Source organism: Charadrius vociferus, unplaced genomic scaffold, assembly GCF_000708025.1.
Source record: "Charadrius vociferus isolate BGI_N301 unplaced genomic scaffold, ASM70802v2 scaffold259, whole genome shotgun sequence".
In the NCBI taxonomy this organism is placed as follows: Eukaryota; Metazoa; Chordata; class Aves; order Charadriiformes; family Charadriidae; genus Charadrius; species Charadrius vociferus.
In genome coordinates, this window is record NW_009661368.1 from 5,017,984 (window position 1) to 5,037,755 (window position 19,772).

Here is a 19,772-nt window from a genome sequence, read left to right on the forward strand (position 1 = left end):
GCGGGCGGGCCGGCCCCCGATGCCCCCTGAGCCTCCTGCCTGGGCTGCCCTGCGGGTCCGGTGGGAACGTCCCTTCCCGACATACGGGGCGGAAACCGGGCCTTTCGGTATTTCGTCGTGCAAACGAACCTGTCCCGATTCCGCTTGGTCGCTCTACGTGACACCGGCGGTGCAGCCCCCTCCCGGCGTGGGCGGCAGGGTAAACGGCGGGCCTGCGCTTCCTCGCAGGTACTTGACAGGAAACATGCCCAAGGTAACGCTGAACGGCATCACGGTGGATTTCCCCTTCCAACCCTACGAGTGCCAGGAAGCCTACATGGCCAAGGTGCTGGAGTGTCTGCAGAAGGTGAGTGCCTCGCTTGCCCCAGAGGCGTTTGGGTTTATTTACTGTTTTATTTCTAACCATAATAAAGGACTTCTCTAAAAAGAGGTTGTCACCATTCAAGTTTACTTTTTGTTGTCTGTATGCTGCCTTTTCCAAGTCTTCTCTGACCTTGTTTTACTTGTACTTTTATTTACTGTATGGTTACTAAAATCCCAGCAGTGTGTTGGTGGCAGTCAGTAGAAGCAGATAGGATGCTTCTGCCGAATGAGAAAAGGATGAAAAACTGAACAACCGATCCTTGTATTGTGCAGTCTGCCCTTAGATATCCGGGGTTTGCTTTTGTGTGATTAGTCCTTGGACTATGAGTGTAACTCGTCATTTTATCTACGATAGGATAATCTTACGGAATGAATGTCAAATAAGAAAATGGTTTATACAGTAGTTATCTGCAGTTGGTTAACAGATCTCCATGGTCCCTGTTCTAAGAGATCGAACAAGCTTGTTGTGGAAGCTTTGGCTTTCCGCGTGGCTCAGCATCCCTCCATGTCATGGGCAATGGCTTGGTTCCTGCTTGGTACCTTCTTGTTTTAAAGTAAAAGTGTTGTAAGCCTGTTATTTATAAATCACTTTCATACACTTGAACATGAATTGTCACAGCAGCGCAAACCCAGCTGCTAGTTTCTCTGCAACTTGTAGTATTGTTATGCGTTTTAAAACTGTAACACCCAGTAGGACTAGGTGTTTAAAAGTGCTTGCAAATTTTTCTGCCTAAACTATGATGTGGGATATAGTCGTAATTCTAAAGGAAACTGGCAGTCTGTAATCTAAGAGTCGCTTTCTAGGTTTTTTTTTGGCAATAACTTTTAATATTTTCAGGTATTTTATGCTGAAATGTGATGCATTCTAGTTGCTCTAAGAGTGGAGAATTCATAAATAAAGGATAACAGCTGGCTCTGGGTTTTAGATTGAGCCTCACTAAGTTGATTAGAGGGTCCTACAGATCGTGTGTTTATAACAACTTTCTGTGAGGTATATGTGTGTTTCTGTCGTATGGTAGAGTTTACCATGTAGTGATTGTTTTTTTACTGGGGAAATGCAGTACTGCACAAAGACCTATTCTAGTTGAATCTCCAAATTGCTCATTTTTTTCCCTTTTTATTTTATTGCTCTTCAATATAGAAGGTAAATGGCATTTTGGAGAGCCCTACAGGCACAGGGAAGACCCTCTGCCTGCTGTGTTCCACTCTGGCTTGGCGGGAACACTTTAAAGATACTATCTCGGCCCGCAAAATTGCACAGCGTATGAATGGAGTGGAACTCTTTCCTGAGAGACCCATGTCATCCTGGGGCAATGCTGCCACAGATGCTGATATCCCAAGTAAGTACTGTGATTTTTATGCTCAGTAGAGGCGATACAAGAATGTTAATGAACACTTGCTTTTATCTGTCTTTTGTAATAAGTATGTAATTATAAAAGTCATGGAGCCATTGTTTAGCAGCTGAAGCAGTTTCACCATTTTATAGATTTTTAAAGGTGTTTTACATACTTTTAATTTTTCTTAGAACATTAGACACTCATTTTTGTGTGTGTGAATAGTTAGATGAAAAAATTTCTTGCTGTCTCTACAAGGCAAACTGTTACCATGGTACCAGCTGGGAAAGGAGGCTAATAATATCTCTAGTTCTCCTTTCCATGCTAATAATATTTTTCTGCTTTTTTCTCCTCTATTTCACAGCTTATTACACTGACATTCCGAAAATAATTTATGCCTCCAGAACTCACTCACAACTTACACAGGTCATTAACGAATTAAAGAACACAGTCTACAGGTACATATGATTTAGAATAATGTTCCTATTCAAAGAAAAGGTGGAGAAACCTGTCTGATTTAGTTATTGTTAGAATTTTTGTGCATGAATGTATAAAAAAAGGGTATCTAATGAAATGTAGTTCTCTTCATGTGCATGTATAGAACCTGGATTTCTTTGTTGTTGGGTCTGGGTTTTTTTCATACTTCAGAGCTTCTCTTATCTCCTTTGATCATGGAGTTTCCCAAATTTGGTCTGGTTTTGGTTCTTTACTTCACACATTTGCTTCTAAAATTACCTTTTTTTTTCTTTTTTTTTTTTTTTTTCCCTGAGGCATATCTTTAAGGCAGTGGGAAGCTGTTACAAAGTTGAATTTCTTTGGCTGATGTAAATCTATGAAGAACTTTGTGGTTTTTTGCTATACCAATGTCTATCACAGTTTTCAGCTGTTGATGTGCCAGTGTGTTAACTGTGCTCTTTGGAAGGGCAGTAATCATTTGTTTGTATGTTTCTTGTAAAGATAGGGCCTTGTAACAAGCAAAAAAAAAAAAAAAAAAAGTATTGTGAATGTTTGTAATCCATTAGTTCTTGTTGCAACCTTACTCTAAAAACCACAGCCACCTTGGAATAGCTTCTCATAGATGACAGGCCCCAGCTTATTCAGCTGAACTGTCATAACAGAGCCCAGATTTTACAGGGCATGATGTAAGCATCTACTCATTACCTCCTGCTGTAAACTGTTGCTTATAACAACCCACTGCTAGCAGGAGAAATGCAATACCATAGAGTTGAATAACATATATAGCTGTTACAAACAGATTAACTTACTGTTTCTGATTCTGACCCTTACTTTGGGCTCATCTGGTTTTCCTGAATCTTTTGCTTTTTATATATTGTAGCCAACCTAGGCATGTACAACTGTGTTCTTCTTCCTTACGTTATTTTTGATATCAGTTTTGTGTATTCTGTTTGAACAGGCCGAAGATATGTGTTTTGGGTTCCAGAGAGCAGCTTTGCATCAATCCTGAAGTGAAGCGACAGGAGAGCAACCACATGCAGGTGAGAACAGAGCCTTGAAAGCATGCACAGTGAGAACAGGGAGGTTTTTTGCTTTGGTGTGTAGCATGTAATTCTGAACTCTGATATTGTTTAAATTCTGGAGGAAAAAAAAATTTGAGGAACTTTTTAATTTCTAGTTTTGTGAGTGCAAAATTTAATTCTGAATCTCTGATAGCATTTTCCATCCAGAGAAAAACGTGAGAATTAATAGTTTGCAGTTTACTTTCTGTTCTGCCACTTAAGTGTTTTTCAAGAGCAGCAATAATTTCAAAATAGTGCTTCAGTGATTGATTTACCTGTTATTTTCACAAGTAATATCACAGATTACTGTTTTGAAAAGTATTAGCAGCAAAATATAACAAAATTTCCTCTAAGCAGCTAAATGTTCTGTGCCGCATAAAAAAGCCTAACTTTTAAGGTGGACAGAGGGACACACAATTTTAAAACTGAAGAACTGTGATTAGCATTCATCCATTAGCTGGTGTTACAGAAAGCTAATAGCTTTTCTCCCCTTAACACACTTTTCATGCTTGACAAGCTGTGCTACTCTTGGCTAAAATATACCATATTTTACAGATCTACATGTGCCGAATGAAAGTGATGGCTCGTGCTTGTCATTTCTATAACAATGTGGAAGGTGAGTTTGGCTGTGGAAGTAAAACCCTGTCTTTTGGAGAAGGAGAGACTTGCTAGGCAGGCAAAGTAGTTTGGAAGAGTTAGAATCTGCCTGTGCGTGTGGGTGTGTTTTGCTCTGTGTTAGTGTCTTTCAAGAATGAAACGTTAGGAAGTGGATGAGCACGATGATCAGGGTAACAACAAATCTTTGTGTGATACCTTTACCTGAGCTTGTGGTTGTAATGTAATTTTTCACAGAAAAGAGCACAGAGAAAGAACTGATTGAATCAATCATGGATATCGAAGACTTGGTTAAAAATGGAAACAAGCACAGGTAAATGATCCCCTCTGACCTTCCTGCCCCTTACTTGTGAAAACAGTGAAAACTTTCTCAGCTCGTTTTTATTAATACCTTGGTATGGAACTTGACATACACTAAAGTAGCAGAGCAATGATGAGAGCAAAGTGGAGTGGCTAAATATGTTGCAGAGACAGCTTCCAACAAAATTATGTGTGCTCTAAAGCCTTAGCTTCTGTTACTGCAGTTTTCATCATGCAGCAACTTATTTCAATCCTTACTTGTGTAAAGACTGAATCGAATCAGTCTCAGGCTCACTGTTATTTTTATTTCTCGCTCGAGCAGAGGCTGCCAATATCATCCGGGGTGACAAATGATATTGCGGTTTTGTTTCAGATCTAAGAGGACACGGTGACTGGTTTGGTGAAGTAAAATAGTCTAGTGCAGCATTTACTTCTAGCCTAAAGGGGCGAAATGATAACGCAGTAGTGAATGCCACTCTTTCTCCTTTAATTTTTTTCTTTGATTTGTTGAACTGCACAGCTAAGTATTTTCTACACTTCTTTTTACTTGTGTTGTGTGAATAAAGCTAACCATCTGCCCTAAAATTAAACGTGTCAGTTTCAACTCCTTAAGAAGTTGAATAGGAACCCTTGAGAGTATGAAACATAATACATGAATGCACTCTTAATGTTTCTGCAAGTATTCCTTTATAATTTGTACTACTTTCTTTCCAACAGAGCTTGTCCTTATTATCTCTCTCGAAGCCTGAAGCAGCAAGCAGATATTATTTTTATGCCTTACAACTATTTACTAGACTCAAAGGTAACATATATCTTTTCTGTTAAATGCAATTGTTCTTCTATTTATCTTATACTGGCTTTTAGTGGATAAGTGGTGACGAACTGATGCATAGCAAGAGAATGCATTATGTGGTCTACTTCAAAACTAATCATAACCCAGTTCAAATTCAGAACTCCTTTTGTGTTTTTCTCCGTAAAGTTCTTTCCCACAGTTGAGAAGTATTCTCTTTTTTCTTTTTTTTTGTTTGAGGTCTTGCTATTTTGATAGAATTAGCTTTGCAGAAAGTGATGCCCTTGTTGCTTGGTGATATTTACCTCCTGAATACAAATCTTCAGTCACACACTATGCAGTATTTTTCTATGCATTCTGAGAAATTTTGTTTCTGTAGCCAGCTGTGTGATTTCTAGAATAAGGAAAAATTTTCAGTAGCGATTGGACATCTCTTTTGGAAATAATCACTGGCTTTGTAAAAAAAGCTGTTGCAGTAAGTTGTCCTTTTTTCATGGATAGAAAATGAAACCTTTGAAAACTCTGTTGAGGAAACGAAACTGCTGATGTCTTCATGCGACTTGAATATCTTCGTGAATTATAGTAAAAGCCAGATTACATTCCACTGGTACAAATAGCAAAAAGACCAAATGTTTGTATATAAAAAAAAAATAAATTAAAAAATCTCTGACCACCTTAAGCATTGTGAAATTAAGTTATATGATCTGGTACTGTCGGGAGTGTTTTCAGAGCATCTACTTCTTGCAAAGATGACACAAGTATATATTTGCAAAAACGGGGCAAATCCCCCTGCTTGACACCCCACTCATCCCAGATCCCTATCTGAAAAAATAGTGACTGAAATTCATAATGATTAAACTTGTGTGTCCTAGTATGGTACAACTGTTGGGGTTTTTTTTCTTTATTACAATGTAAATTGTAACCTCCATAAACTTTTACATGATGCATTTTATCACCTTCATTTCCAGAGGAAACAATTCTGTGGTTTATATATTAGTTAGCCACAGTGATTACTTGTGGTTTCTTAAAAAAAAAAAAAAAGTATTCAGAATGCATGAAAACCCAAATCTGTCTCATGAACCAATTTCTCAGTCAATCAAATTTATATTTCTCTGTAACTTTTTTGTCCATTCCCTCATTCTCCTCTTCATCATTTAGAGCCGGAGAGCACACAACTTAGACCTGAAGGGCACTGTGGTAATACTTGATGAAGCTCACAATGTGGTAAGTTTTTTTTCTGGTCTGTTGCCATTTTTCAAATTTCACCCAAATTGAAAAACAGACCTGTGCCCTATTACAAACAGTCTGTAAAATCTGTACTTAGGTATTTCAGTTGTTAGTGTTCATTATCATGAATATTTCTTGTTTCTGTGACAGTTAAAGCTTTGTAGTTTGTTTAATGGTCCTTTGACGCTACTATGATTTTCTACAAGGTGATAGTTTCTTCCTGAAGGGTGGATCTCCAAATTTATGAGGATGCTTGTTTTCTTGTCTGGAGAGTTCTCATCCAGGGTGTAAGAAATCATGAAAGATCAATTCTTGAAGCTCATCTGCATTAGCTGTCCAAGTGCAGTAAATGGCAAATGTGACTCTTGTAATATTTCCAAGTCTTCACTCAGAGAAAAAAAGAAAGAAGAAAGTGCTGCATTATGCTTATTATTGCTTATAAGTATCTAAAGGGTGGGTTGAAGGAGGATGGAGCCAGTCTCTTTTCAGTGGTTCCCAGTGACAGGACGAGGGGCAACGGGCACAAGTTGGAACATAGGACGTTCCGTTCAAATACACGGAAAAACTTCTTTACGGTTGGGGTGGCAGAGCAGTGGCACAGGCTGCCCAGGGAGGGGGTGGAGTCCCCTTTCTGGAGATTTGCAAGACCCGCCTGGATGCAGTCCTGAGTGATGTGCTCTGGGCAATCCTGCTTTAGCAGGGGAGTGGGACTAGATGATCTCTAGAGGTCCCTTCACACTCTGAAGATTCCGTAATTCCATGAGAACTTCCTCTTTGTTGGCTCGAAACTGCAGCCTTTTGCCTTAATAATGAAATGCAAAGCAACATTTGAAATATGTCCCTTTTTTTCTACCACATAAGCGACTTCCCAGTGGGACTTCTGCTAAACAGCTGCAAAGTTTCTTTCCTGGTTGCATGTTCTTTCAGTAAACATGCCACCAGAGGGTGTGCTATGTTTCACTAGAGATAGTTGCCAAGTTGCGACCAGTATGTGCTCTTTTCATCAGAACATCTTTTTTCTGTTGAAAAATGGGTGGAAATCCAGTCACAGTTGTTTGGATATTTTTTTTTTTCCCCTGTATAGTGTTTTAAAAATATTAATTGATGCCTGCATGCAGAAATTAACCAGAACAGCTATTCTATAACTACACGTTTTGCAATATTTCTCCCATGGTACTGTCATTTCCAGGTTAATATGTTGAAATTTAGTAATTACTCTGAAGTAAAATGGATTTCTTTCTGATTAGGTTGTTTGCGCATGCAGCTAGTTCAGCGTTTTTTTCTTTATGACTTATTTCTTCATAGCTATTGCAGTCAAATTTTTGTGTAGGCTAGTCCTTACTATTTCTCTTAATTCCTCAGGGAAAATGGTCCTTTCCATGAGGGAAAAATTTGTGACAAAACAATATGTGACTTATCTTTCAAGGTCACAGAGAGTTTTGTCAAACTTAGCAGTTTGGTGAGTGGTGAAACCGTTACTACTTTTATTTTTTTTTTTTTTAGAGAGAGCTAGTATGTTTCCTTCCTTCCTTCTCTATAATAATATTTGCTCAGGCATACATTTGGCCCAAATTTTACATATGAATAATACGGATTTTACTGCTTGTTTTCATGGCTCCCATTCCCTTTTTTTCTCTATGCCCCCTTCTCTGAATGCAAGATCATGAGAGGCAAGGACCGTGTCTTCGTGTGAGCAAATATAGGGATGCGAGTATTTCCTATGAGTATGAGAGGGACTGGGAAGTAGCTCTTTCAGAGGACAAACTGATTCTCCAACAAAAAAATTTGCTACTTGAACAGTTTGTCATTGGGCAGCAAGCTATCGGGCAACTGTGTGGCAGAAATAAAAGAATGTCAGGAAAAATCTACTAGCAGCAACACTAAGAACACAGAGGAGGTGACACTTATTAGAAACAAAAGAGATCTTAATGATGACAGGAATTTGCTACTAGATGGGAATGGTAGAATGTTGATAATGCGGAAGAGGGAAAATCTGTTCTACTCTTCAGAAAAAAGGATGCCTACTAGTAGCCAAAGTCTTGAGGTGTTTATAGAATGTCCTCTGGCCTGAGCTGGAGATCAGAAATGAAATCAAGTCTGGTCATCTGGTCTTTATCGTATATGAAATTGCCTGAGTAAATACCACACTGAGCAGTATAAGTAATGCTTCCATTCCTTATATTTTAGGAGAAGTTGTGTGAGGAGTCATCTTCTTTTGACTTGACACCCTATGATTTGGCTTCTGCAATGGATGCTCTAAATGTCGTACTGGAAGAACAAGCCAAAGTAGTTCAACAGAATGAAATAAATGCTGAATTCAACATGGAGTTGGCCAATTCAGGTGTGTTGACAACCACCAACCACTTTTTTCCTGGGATTATAGGATGCCACTACCCAAGAACTGGAAAATAACTTTTCCTAACGGTTTCTGGAAAATTTAGTCTCATTCATAGATATATTATTGTTAATTAGTAATCGCTGTTTAGACAAACATGAGAAGATTTGGCCAAACCAATGTGACATGAGGGGTCCTGAAACAGAAGAGCGAGTGGAGTACAGATGTCTTTCCATGTACACAGTTCTGGCACTCATATGCATAATTTCTGAAAAGCCATAAAAAAATAGAATCATAGAATGGTTTAGGTTGGAAGGGACCTTGAAGATCATCGAGTTCCAACCCCCCCTGCCCTGGACAGGGACACCTCCCACCAGCCCAGGTTGCCCACGGCCACCTCCAGCCTGGCCTTGAACACCTCCAGGGATGGGGCCTCAACAACCTCTCTGGGCAACCTGTGCCAGTGCCTCACCACCCTCAGAGTGAAAAACTTCTTCCTCATGTTTAATCTAAACCTGCCCTCTTCCAGTTTATAGCCATTTCCCCTCGTCCTATCACTACATGCCCTAGTAAAAAGTCCTTCCCCAGGGAATAGGAATGAAACGGACATGAAGCATCCTCTTTGAAATCTTTCCTTTCTTCAACAGGACTGAACATGGAACTTGAAGATATAGCAAAGATAAAGAGTAAGGTTATTTTTTTTTGTTTTGTTGAAAATTGTTATTGAAACAGTTTCAGGAGGTCAACAACTATAAATCAGGTTCATATAGCGTTTCTGTAGACATTGTTCATAACTGAGAAATTCATGGAGGTTTAAGTTGTCTCTTTTTTTTTTTTCAGAGAATTTTGTGGGGTATTTAGTTACATTTTTTTTCCAAAAAAAAAATGAAAGATTTGGCAGATGAATACATTGCTTCCTTCTTTGCTAGAAGCTCCCTTGTTTTCTAGTCAGTGTGCTGGAATTACTTTAGTTGCATCATTCTGCTGTAAGAACATGATGCTACATAAAGTTAATAGCAAGAGCTTGAGTTGCCTGAAGCTTTTTTTTTTTACAAAGCATTTCCAAGAACAACTTTCCCCATCTATAGAGAAGAGGTTAACATTTGGCTGACAACTTAAGCATCATCTAAGAATTGAGGTCATAGAAGTTCTTAAAGGTGAATATGAATAATTAGAGATGATATTTAGGAAATTGTTTTTGATCGTTTTGATTTGTTGACAGAATCAAGAAAACAGCTAGATTGCTGCCTTTGGTAAAAGCCTTTGTAATAAAGTACATTTGAATAAGAGGTTTAGATGTGTCCCAGAAGTGAGTTTCTGGGAACCCTAACTTTTTTCCCCACTTGGTTCTCTTAAAGAAATTCTTCTTCAGCTAGAAAGTGCTATTGATGCAGTGGAGCTGCCACCGAATGGTAGTGGAGTCACCAAAGAGGGAAGGTAAATTTCTTCTTGTTAATGTGTTTGCATGTTAAAAGTAGAACAGATTCTAGACCCAGGTGAAACTGGGTCAGCTGTTAGGATTGGTGGAATCATAGAATCATCTAGGTTGGAAGGGACCTTTAAGATCATTGAGCCCAACCATCAACTTAACACTGCCAAAACCACCACTAAACCATGTCCCTCAGCACCACGTCTACCCATCTTTTAAATACCTCCAGGGATGGCAATTTCACCACTTCCCTGGGCAGTCTGTTCTATTGTTGGATCACCCTTTGGGTGAAGAAATTTTTCCTAACATCGAATCTAAACCTGCCCTGCTGCAACTTGAGGCCATTTCCTCTTGTCCTGTCCCTTGCTAATTCTTCACCTCGCTACAACCTCCTTTCAGGCAGTTGTAGAGAGTGAGAAGGTCTCCTCTCAGCCTTCTTTTCTCCAGGCTGAACAACCCCAGTTCCCTTAAGCTGCTCGTCATAAGTCTTGTTCTCCAGACTCCTCAGCAGCTTCATTGCCCTTCTCTGGACACGCTTCAGCACCTCAATGTCTTTTTTGTAGTGAGGGGCCCAAAATGGGACATAGTATTTGAGGCACGGCCTCACCAGTGCCGAGTACAGTGGGGCAATCCCTTCCCTAGTCCTGCTGGCCACACTATTTTTAATACAAGCCAATATTGGCCTGTAAATTCTTCTTTCTCATGGAAACAAGAACGTTTTGCTACTAGATGGGGGAATTGTTGTTGTTGTAAAAGAGTAACAGTAATTGTGTCCATGTGATTATTTACAGTGTTTACCCATTTGTGTTTTTTCTTTGTAAATTGCAGCTACATCTTCGATCTGTTTGCAGAGGCCCAAATAACATTCCAGACCAAATCCTTACTCTTGGAGTCGCTAGAGCAGATTTTACAGTTTCTTTCAGGCCGTAAGTTTAAAATTGTTAGTTGTTTCACTCAAACTTTTCTCTGTAATGTAAGCAATTGGAAATTTGAATCCTTTGGAGAGAGGAGGAGAAAGGCTTCTTTATTTAGATTTAAATTATAAACCTTTTAAAAGCTAAAATCTGACCCTGAGGACCTGTGTCTTTTTATTAAGACTTGCTGTGAGGTCCTCTGCTGGGAAATGTGTTTTATGTCTGTTCGTGCAACAGAACTACTTTTAGGAACTGCTTTGTGTCAAAACCTGAGTGTGTACCACGTATGTGTGTACACACATGTGCATATGTAGAGGATTTTTGCACACAACACTCTTTTTCTCCAAACCCAGGAGAATTGTGGGATGGAGCTTGTTGACATTTTACTGATGGCAATTTTGGTGTCTTGAGTCCTCCCTGGTCATGTAGTTATGAAACAGGAATTTGGGGAATCATGTAGTGTGGTGGTTTTTCTTTTTTGTTTTTTTTTTTTTTATTGATTCAGCAAGCTTCTATTCTAATGTCTATCAGCATTTTGTTCTTAATTTGCCCTTATGCAAAGAAAAACCTCCAACTTCCACATGTGCTAAGAAAATGATTTAGTTAGTTCTTACTAGCAGGCTCTTCAGTAAAAGCATTGAAGAGAGCAAGCTCACTCCATGGAGACTAGAATGTACACTGACTGTTCTGCAAGTGCAGCCTTTGAGAACACATCTATCCTTCCTCTTTTTTTCCCCCAGCATTTTTCTCCTTTTACGCTGTTTGCACTCTGGCTTAACAGGTGCATCTGTTTATCGTTTCTGTGGTCAAAATTCTCATCATCAGTGTATTTCCTGTGTTCTTGTCACTTGCTCTGTAGTCACTGTTTTGAGCATACTAGAGGCTGGGATGTGATTGTAAAGGGCTGGTTATAGCTATAGCAAAGGTTAGTTTGGCTCTCTCTGCATAACGGGGTAGTCAGTTTTCTATTCTTTTTTTTTTTTTTTTTTTTTTTACGAGACTAATATTAGTTGTGTGAGCTTTTGAAAAAGTAACCAAACAGTTTACGCATGCCTCTCTTTCTCTTAATTATCTCCTTTCCAGTTTTGTAATGGAGAGGAGCCTTAAGAAGTTTATGTAGTTGTCTCAGGTGACAGTTTCCCAATGCATCGGAGATGTGAAACTTCCATTAGAATGCCAGTTTTACATTTCTCCTTGCATCCTGAATAATGGGGATAAACTTGAAATAATTTATTTGTTTCAGACAATATTTTCAAGGCATTGTATTCATAGAGCATTGTGCTGTTCAAATAGCATATGGGTATATATACAAACAGATGTATATTTGTGTTGTAAAAGTAATCATGCGTTATTCTCTCTAGGTACTGGGATATTTGTCAATACGTCTGGATTGCATAAGCTCTCAGATATTATCCAGGTAAATAATTAATGCTGCTTCTGTGTACGTCTGAAGGATAGAAGAGTGGGTTTAAAAAATGTGGAGAGACGTTGGATCTATTTTATTCTTGATTGTATATACACTTGTCCATCGATGGAAGTCTATGGGTTTTTGAGGAGAAAGCTGATGCCTAATGGGATGTTCTACTTTGATTTTTACCTGGGTTGTTCTTTGCTAGTTTTGATCTCCCTTTTTGGACAAGCACGATTTATATCTGTCTGGTTTTAGCCTCCACCAGGTGGAGCTTGGTTATTGAGCTGTTTCTAGCAGCAATGTTTGGGAATATGAGACCTTCTCATGAAATGACAGGACAGGCTAAAGAAAAAACCAAGCAAAAGATAATTTAACTGTATTTTTTTCATTGAATTAAGTTCAGGGATCTGTAAAATAAAAATCTTTTTAGAGCCACAGGAGCTGAATGGGGCACTTGTGGATATCCATGGGGTGCTGTCAGTTCTCTCCCTGTTGTGCGCATGCAAAACATTGATTATGAAAAAACTGGGCCCCTTTACCTTCAGTAAAAACTGAAGGTACAGTGGATCAGTGGCCTGAAATTCAATTTCTAGCTTCCCTCTGAAGTTAACCAAAGCTCTAATACTGTTGAGTGATACTCAAAAAGAGGGTAATGGTTGGACAGCTTAAAGTTCAAACAAAATAACATCTTTGGTGTATTGTTACATATTGGAAAATCTGCCGATGCTTGGGATAAAGTTCACTATATTCCCAGAATCTGGTGATTTCAGAGCATCGTCCTGGCCTGAGTTACTGGGTGTCAGGTTGAATTAGACCTTTTCCTTACGGTGAAATAAGACCTTTATCTCCCAAATACTTGTGGGTTTTTTGGATCAAAAAGATCTCTTTCCCCCCATCTTTAGTAGGTGAGTGATAATAACAATGGCATTTTAATGTGTGTTAATCACTGCTTTTCTGGTTTGGTTCAATGATTCCTTTTTTTTTTTTTCCTATTAAAAATCTTAATTCAGCCATTGATGCAAGAAATTCCATGACGTTAAAGTCTGTAGTGGCTGGCAATGGTCAGTCTCTTTGCAGTTCTGTGGTTTTGTTCTACTCACTGGTAGCCTGCTTAATAGATAAGCTGCCAGACTTTTTCAGAAATCTTTGATGTCATAGATCTTTCTTCTGGAAAATGTGCCTCTTACAAGTGTAATCTATGTTTATAGGAAGCACAGGAGTGTCAAAAAAGGTGAAAAATAATGGAAACACAGGCAGGAGGAGAGTAAAATCTACGTAAGAGCAAAAATGAGGAAGAACACAGCAGTTGATCTAAGCTGAAAAGTGAATTACTTCTGTGTCCAGCTCTGCATTTGGCAGCAGCAGATGAAATCTTTTTTCCTTCCTTGCTTATTTCCAGAACACTTGTTAGAAGATTTGTAATGAAATTCTTTTCTGTCTGGGTGCGGTACAAACTGTACACTTCAGTTTTCCCTTTTTGCTGAAGGATTGGTAACATTTCCCTTTACCTGAGACTATTGCTCTGTTTAGGTTTTAGTGTTCATTTTAAGTAAACCAGGAGGCATTAAATCATCTAGATTTGAATTTAGCCATGTCCTCTAAAAGTCCTATCCCGAGTCTTGGTTTTTATTTATTTATTTTGAATGACACAGCTCAAGCCTATTTTGTCATATGTACTGAAATCTACTGACAAAATTCAGGTTGTCTTCCTGCTTATTGCTAGAAAATCTTACAAAGAGGACGTGCAAATTGTTCAGTATCGTTGCTTTTCACCGAAGAGTCCACTTGCTATATTAGCTTAATTGTGAATCCTCTTCTTTTAGAATTGGAATTTAATAGAAAAGAATAAAGTTGATAGTTTAAAATTTTCATAAAAACATTATTGGATGCTTGTAGGAGAACAGTCAGCTCAAGGTAATACAGTCATTCCTATAGATGATTCGTTTTTCTTACTTGATAAAGACTTTCCATGATTGCTTTGTCTAATAGTAGTGTATGAAGTCATGAAAATCATCTGCCATGTGATAGGTTGTTATTCTGAGATATTTGTAAGTCGGACTAGGTCACAGTCTTTGCTGCTTGAACACAGTGTTTTCTTGCTGCAGAGCCTTGTCTTCAAGACTTAATTTATAACCAGCTTGTTTTTATTAATAATATTTTTTTCCTCCTTTTTGAAGAACACTTACTGAAATCTTTTTTGTACACTCTGTATTTGGCCATTTTTCATAAGTTAGTATTTCCAGGAATTGTGCTTTTTTTCTTTTTGACTGGTGCAACTAGCTGATATTCTTATGAGCTTGAATAATTCCTTTTAAATGTCTGAAGAAATTTTGTTTAGAAAAATTAACAGAAGTTATAAATATTTGAGAAGCACACAGCTGTTTTCACTGAAGTTGTACTGAAATGCCATGTGTTTGAAAGAGCACCGCCCTTAGTCATAAGACATCACACACAGGAAAGGGGAAGAAGCGTAACTGTGCAGAAGAGTTGATAGGGGCTTTTAATTTAATATACGAACAACTAGATGTGATTACAACTTGTGAGTTTTTTTTCCTAAGCAGAGTATCATTAGTGTAGGGTACCATGGCTGAAATTTTGAACTAAAGGAATTGAAAAAGTTCTCTTACACTCAGTTGTGACTCTGCGATCTGATTAATGTGTAGTGTATTTATGGTTATCCACAGCCAGAAGTCATGAACAGTCTGAATAATAATACTGTCATTTGTATAGTTTGAATATATTTAGATACTGGCTTGCATTTTTTGGAACAATAAGAAAGCCAGGTGGTTAGCAGAAATTGCCTGTAAAAAATGAATTTATTCAAGATTTTCTGTCTTTAGTTAATAACAGGAGATATATTTAAAGTTATCGCAGCAGTAACTTTTGTGGAGATGCTTGTCAGTGCAAAGATACATTACGGATTTTTCTGGAAACAGTTGTTAAATCTTTTCATTTGTTTACATCCATTTTCCAGACAGTATTTAACATCGATCCTCCTGAAGGCACAACAGGTTTCATGCCACATCAGGCAATATCTAAATATTATAAGGTATGGAATGCTTTTTGTTCTACATTTTCCTTGCTGGCATTTAATGTCCGTGCTTAGTGTATCCAAGACTCAGAAGGATGTGGATGGTATAGCAAAAGATCATGTTGATTACAGGAAGGATATTTAAGTTCTTAAAAAAAACCAACCAAACAAAAACCAAACAAAAAAACACCACCACCAAAACCACCAAAAAAACAAACCAAAAAAACACCACCAAAGGAACAGAAGTTAGTTTAGTTTCCAACGTAAAAGAGGAGCTACACAGTAATTTTTAAAGAAACTAAAACAAAATTAGGAAAGTGCAGCCAATGTGAATTATTGAAAACTTTGATACCGCATGTTATGCAAGAATTGATGTGTTCTTGCAGTAATCTGTTCTCTTGACTTTAGTTTAGTCTATTACCAAGCAAGTATACCAGAGCCACTGAACCTTATGCCCCGAACTCCTTATAATTTATTTTGTGTTTGGGACTTACGAGCTGTGATGCTATAATGAGTTTTGGGAACAGATCTTTTTTTAGAAAGAAAGTAACTTTCATATTAAGACATGATACTAATTTTGTTGCCAAATGAAGCGAGTCTTTCTAAAACAATAATATTTCTTTTTTAGTCTGTGTGTTTTATTCTGATGGACAATACCCAAATAATGGGCTGCTTTGTCTCTGCTCAGGGCAGCCCATGAAAAGCTGCTCCCATAAACTGACTCAAAATGGCTGGTTAAATGGTGATGTTCTTTGCACCTTGTTAGATACATTATGAAAGACGAAACAAAATAGGAAAGACAGACAAGAAGTAATAAGACCTTACTAACACTATTATTTCATTAACTACCCTTAATATGGGCTATTTTTTTTGAGGGATGAAGTGCAAGTTCATTTCTGTAGCTATCTCTAGAAATGTTTCTTTTATTTTCCTTCAGGTACATATTCATCTGGATAACAGTAATCAGAAGAAGAAACAAAGGACAGATCTCTGGAATTCGTCATCTGCAAAAAAACAAGGTACAGGACTTGGTCTTGGGGAGGCTTATGCAAAAGTTCAACTACTCCTTTCTGATTTAAATAAGAGAAAACAACTGAAGACATCCCAATTTGCATTACTTCCATTCATGAACAGGGAGTCCTCTGCCACGTTTTGGAAAGTCATTGCAGGATTTTGAGTGAAACACCACCTATGTTATCTCAAACGTTAAAAACGATGCTGAGGAATGAAGGGCTGAACAGAATAACTCAATGAGGGCACGCTCCAGATCTGTCTGTACGCAAAAAAATTTTTGAACCCAAATGGCGTAGTACTGTTCCTCACAGAGCTGGAAAGCCTTAAGTGCGTGATTAATATGACTTCTTGCTATGGTCCAAGTGAAAACCATCAGTCCCAGTGATGGCGGGGATGGTGATTCATGTGGCAGTGAAGACATCAGGGGTAGTGATAATTTGGTAACTACAGAAGTGTCTGAGCGTGATCAGGTGGGAATTAGGGCTTGTCCCCCCAGAAAAGTGCAGGACAATTAGCCCAGCTGAAGTGCATCTACACTAATGCACGCAGCATGGGGAATAAACAGGAGGAGCTGGAGGCCATTGTACAGCAAGGAAACTGTGATATAGTTGTTATCACAGAAACGTGGTGGGAAGACTCTCACAACTGGAGTGCTGTTATCGATGGGCTACCAACTTTTCAGAAGGGATAGGCAAGGAAGGAGAGGTGGTGGGGTGGCCCTCTACGTTAGGGGCAGTTTTGAATGTCTAGAACATAATAATGTGAATGACAGTGTTGAGTGTTTATGGATAAGAATCAAGGGTGTGACCAGTAGGTTCAGGGAGGTCATTCTCCCCCTCTACTCTGCACTGGTGAGGCCACAACTGGAATACTGTGTCCAATTTTGGGCTTCCCAGTTCAAGAGAGACAGGGAACTGCTGGAGAGAGTCCGGCGTAGGGCAACTAAGCTGATTGAGGGTTTGGAGCATCTCCCGTATGAGGAAAGGCTGAGAGAGCTGGGACTCTTTAGCCTGGAGAAGAGAAGGCTGAGGGGAGACCTTATTATGGCATACAAGGATCTAAAGGGTGGGTTGAAGGAGGATGGAGCCAGTCTCTTTTCAGTGGTTCCCAGTGACAGGACGAGGGGCAACAGGCACAAGTTGGAACATAGGACGTTCCATTCAAATACACGGAAAAACTTCTTTACGGTTGGGGTGGCAGAGCAGTGGCACAGGCTGCCCAGGGAGGGGGTGGAGTCCCCTTTCTGGAGATTTGCAAGACCCGCCTGGATGCAGTCCTGAGTGATGTGCTCTGGGCAATCCTGCTTTAGCAGGGGAGTGGGACTAGATGATCTCTAGAGGTCCCTTCACACTCTGAAAATTCCATGATCAGTAGATGTGGGATTGGGAAGGATTTTTTTTCCTCTACAAAGTTAGCAGAGAACCAGTGGCTTTGGTTGTAGGTTTTTTTTTGGTCATCTGTAAGATTAAGAGAGTTGGAGCATTCGTGTTGCCCCAGAGCTCTCTTACTCCAGAACAGTGTAGGTTTTTAAGGCTTCGGGACTTTTAGTTTGAAGAATTCTGGGATTGTTTGAGGGTGTTCCTTTGTAGTTTTATGTTTCCAAGTACAGCTTCATTGTTGATACAATGAGTCAAGGAGGTGCTTTTCAGTTTTATAGTTACTTTTAAAGGGGAGGTGACATAAGCAATCTCAATATAAAATGTTCTTGTGCCAGTGCTGCTTTGTGCACTGCTGGAATAGTTCTAGTGCAATTATTCCAGTGAAAGAAAGTCATCTCCATTATGGAATGGTTGCTTCTATCAGCGTAGAGAAAATCTTCAGACCAGCTCAAGAATGGGAAACTCTCCTTCAGGTTAACAAAATGTTCTGTTCCCCTCGTATCAGCTATATTTTTCTGTATAACTGTGTTGGGTGAAACACGGAATTAGTGTTGCTAATGCTGTAACTACCTTTTACAAGAAGGAGATTCATGTATAGATATGATGATGAAAATGTTTGCTGAAGGTATTATAGTAGCAAATTCCATGAAAGTTATTAATCTCTGAAATTACTCCTATATTGTGGAGGAGTTATAATTGGTTGGCTCGTTCTGAAACTCTGTGGTGAAGATTGATGTGATGTGCCAGAGAAATAACACTTGAGAATGTGAATTCTTCGCCAGAAAATGCCTGCTGGGTACCAGCCTCAGGGCACTGTTACCTTGTCTGAGATGACCTTTTTTTGAGCAAGTTCTGAAATTCTTCAGGGCATGTTGTCATTTCTTGAGAGTTTCACACTCAACTATACTTTTCAGTCATTCTTGTTCAACTGAGGTTTCTCTCCTCCCACCTATTTTGTTCCTTATTCTCTGCAGAACTTAGTGTCTGTAACTACCTCAATATAAGCATGCTTCAAAACAACATATTTAGAAGAAAAGCAACTTGGCTTTTGAATCAAAGGCTTATCCTTAGGCTCCTATAAAGCAGCACTGAGCTTGGCTTTGTTGGACTTCAGTATTCTTTCTCTCTGAAATTTTTATTTATTTTTTAATAAATACAGTTAGGTGGAAAACAAAATATTTTCTGATTCGAGAAAACAAAAGCATATCCCTTTAGCTAGGCCTTCTTAATAGAATACTCTTCAAGGATCTTTGTAAATACCTTGACTCGTAACTATCTACTTAATTACTCAGTTAAACACTCTTAAGAATATAAGTATTTGTTTCTTAGAAGTCATATTCTTAAGGACAAAAGTAACATTTTTCGAAGAGTGAGTTTCCACGAATTTAGTAGGTTTGCCCATAACGTCCCCTTAAGTGTTTCCACAAAGTGAGTTCTGCTCTGTTTCTGACAGAAGCATGCTGTTTGGTAATCTGCAAATATTGCTCAATTGGAGTTGGAAGTTACTTAACAAAATCTACTTAGAATTATTCCTGTATGTCTGCAGGAAAAGGCTAATAGAAACACTTCAGGTTTATTGCATAATTTGCAGGATTTATACACAAAATCAATACGAAGCAATCGCAGAATTCTCCTGTGACTCAGTAGACACATACTGATATATTTGCTCTTCAAATAAAAACAGTATTTGCAAGTACCCATGCAACAGGCTAGCAATTTGTTGAGACTTGCACCATGTGCAAACCCAGCAGAGGCCAGACAAGACTGATCAAGTCTCCAGTTTCCTGTAGTGGTATAGCAGATTGTATGGAAATAATGCAAACCTTTAAGAATAGCTGTTTTCAAAGGATTTTTTTGAAATTATTCACTCAGGCGTGATTCTCTACAAACTGAATTGGTGCGGAGAAGTGGCATAGCTTGGGATGGTTGATGCCCTGGCTATCTGTTCTGTGCACTTACGAATGCAATCTTGAACTGTTGCAGTTTTACATTAAGATAAAAACTCTTGGTTTGCTCTAAACCACCGTGTTGTAAACCATTAGCAAACCCTTTCTCCATGGATTAGCTGTCCTTGTACCAGGGATGGAAAAAGCTGCTGCAGAGGTCTACTTTG

The 19,772-nt window shown here is 38.7% G+C and overlaps 1 protein-coding gene across 1 annotated transcript in view; it reads left to right on the forward strand.

The window, feature by feature from the left end:
- The first annotated feature begins 244 nt into the window (after positions 1-244).
- Positions 245-19,772, forward strand: part of RTEL1 (regulator of telomere elongation helicase 1) — a 47,153-nt gene continuing 27,625 nt past the window's right edge. The window contains exons 1-15 of the mRNA XM_009893566.1: positions 245-346; positions 1,505-1,703; positions 2,062-2,155; positions 3,112-3,193; positions 3,770-3,830; positions 4,067-4,142; positions 4,847-4,931; positions 6,078-6,143; positions 8,334-8,487; positions 9,129-9,167; positions 9,840-9,918; positions 10,739-10,836; positions 12,186-12,241; positions 15,210-15,284; positions 16,204-16,285. Coding sequence (XP_009891868.1) covers positions 245-346; positions 1,505-1,703; positions 2,062-2,155; positions 3,112-3,193; positions 3,770-3,830; positions 4,067-4,142; positions 4,847-4,931; positions 6,078-6,143; positions 8,334-8,487; positions 9,129-9,167; positions 9,840-9,918; positions 10,739-10,836; positions 12,186-12,241; positions 15,210-15,284; positions 16,204-16,285 — 1,348 coding nt within the window. The remainder of the gene's footprint in view (positions 347-1,504; positions 1,704-2,061; positions 2,156-3,111; positions 3,194-3,769; positions 3,831-4,066; positions 4,143-4,846; positions 4,932-6,077; positions 6,144-8,333; positions 8,488-9,128; positions 9,168-9,839; positions 9,919-10,738; positions 10,837-12,185; positions 12,242-15,209; positions 15,285-16,203; positions 16,286-19,772) is intronic.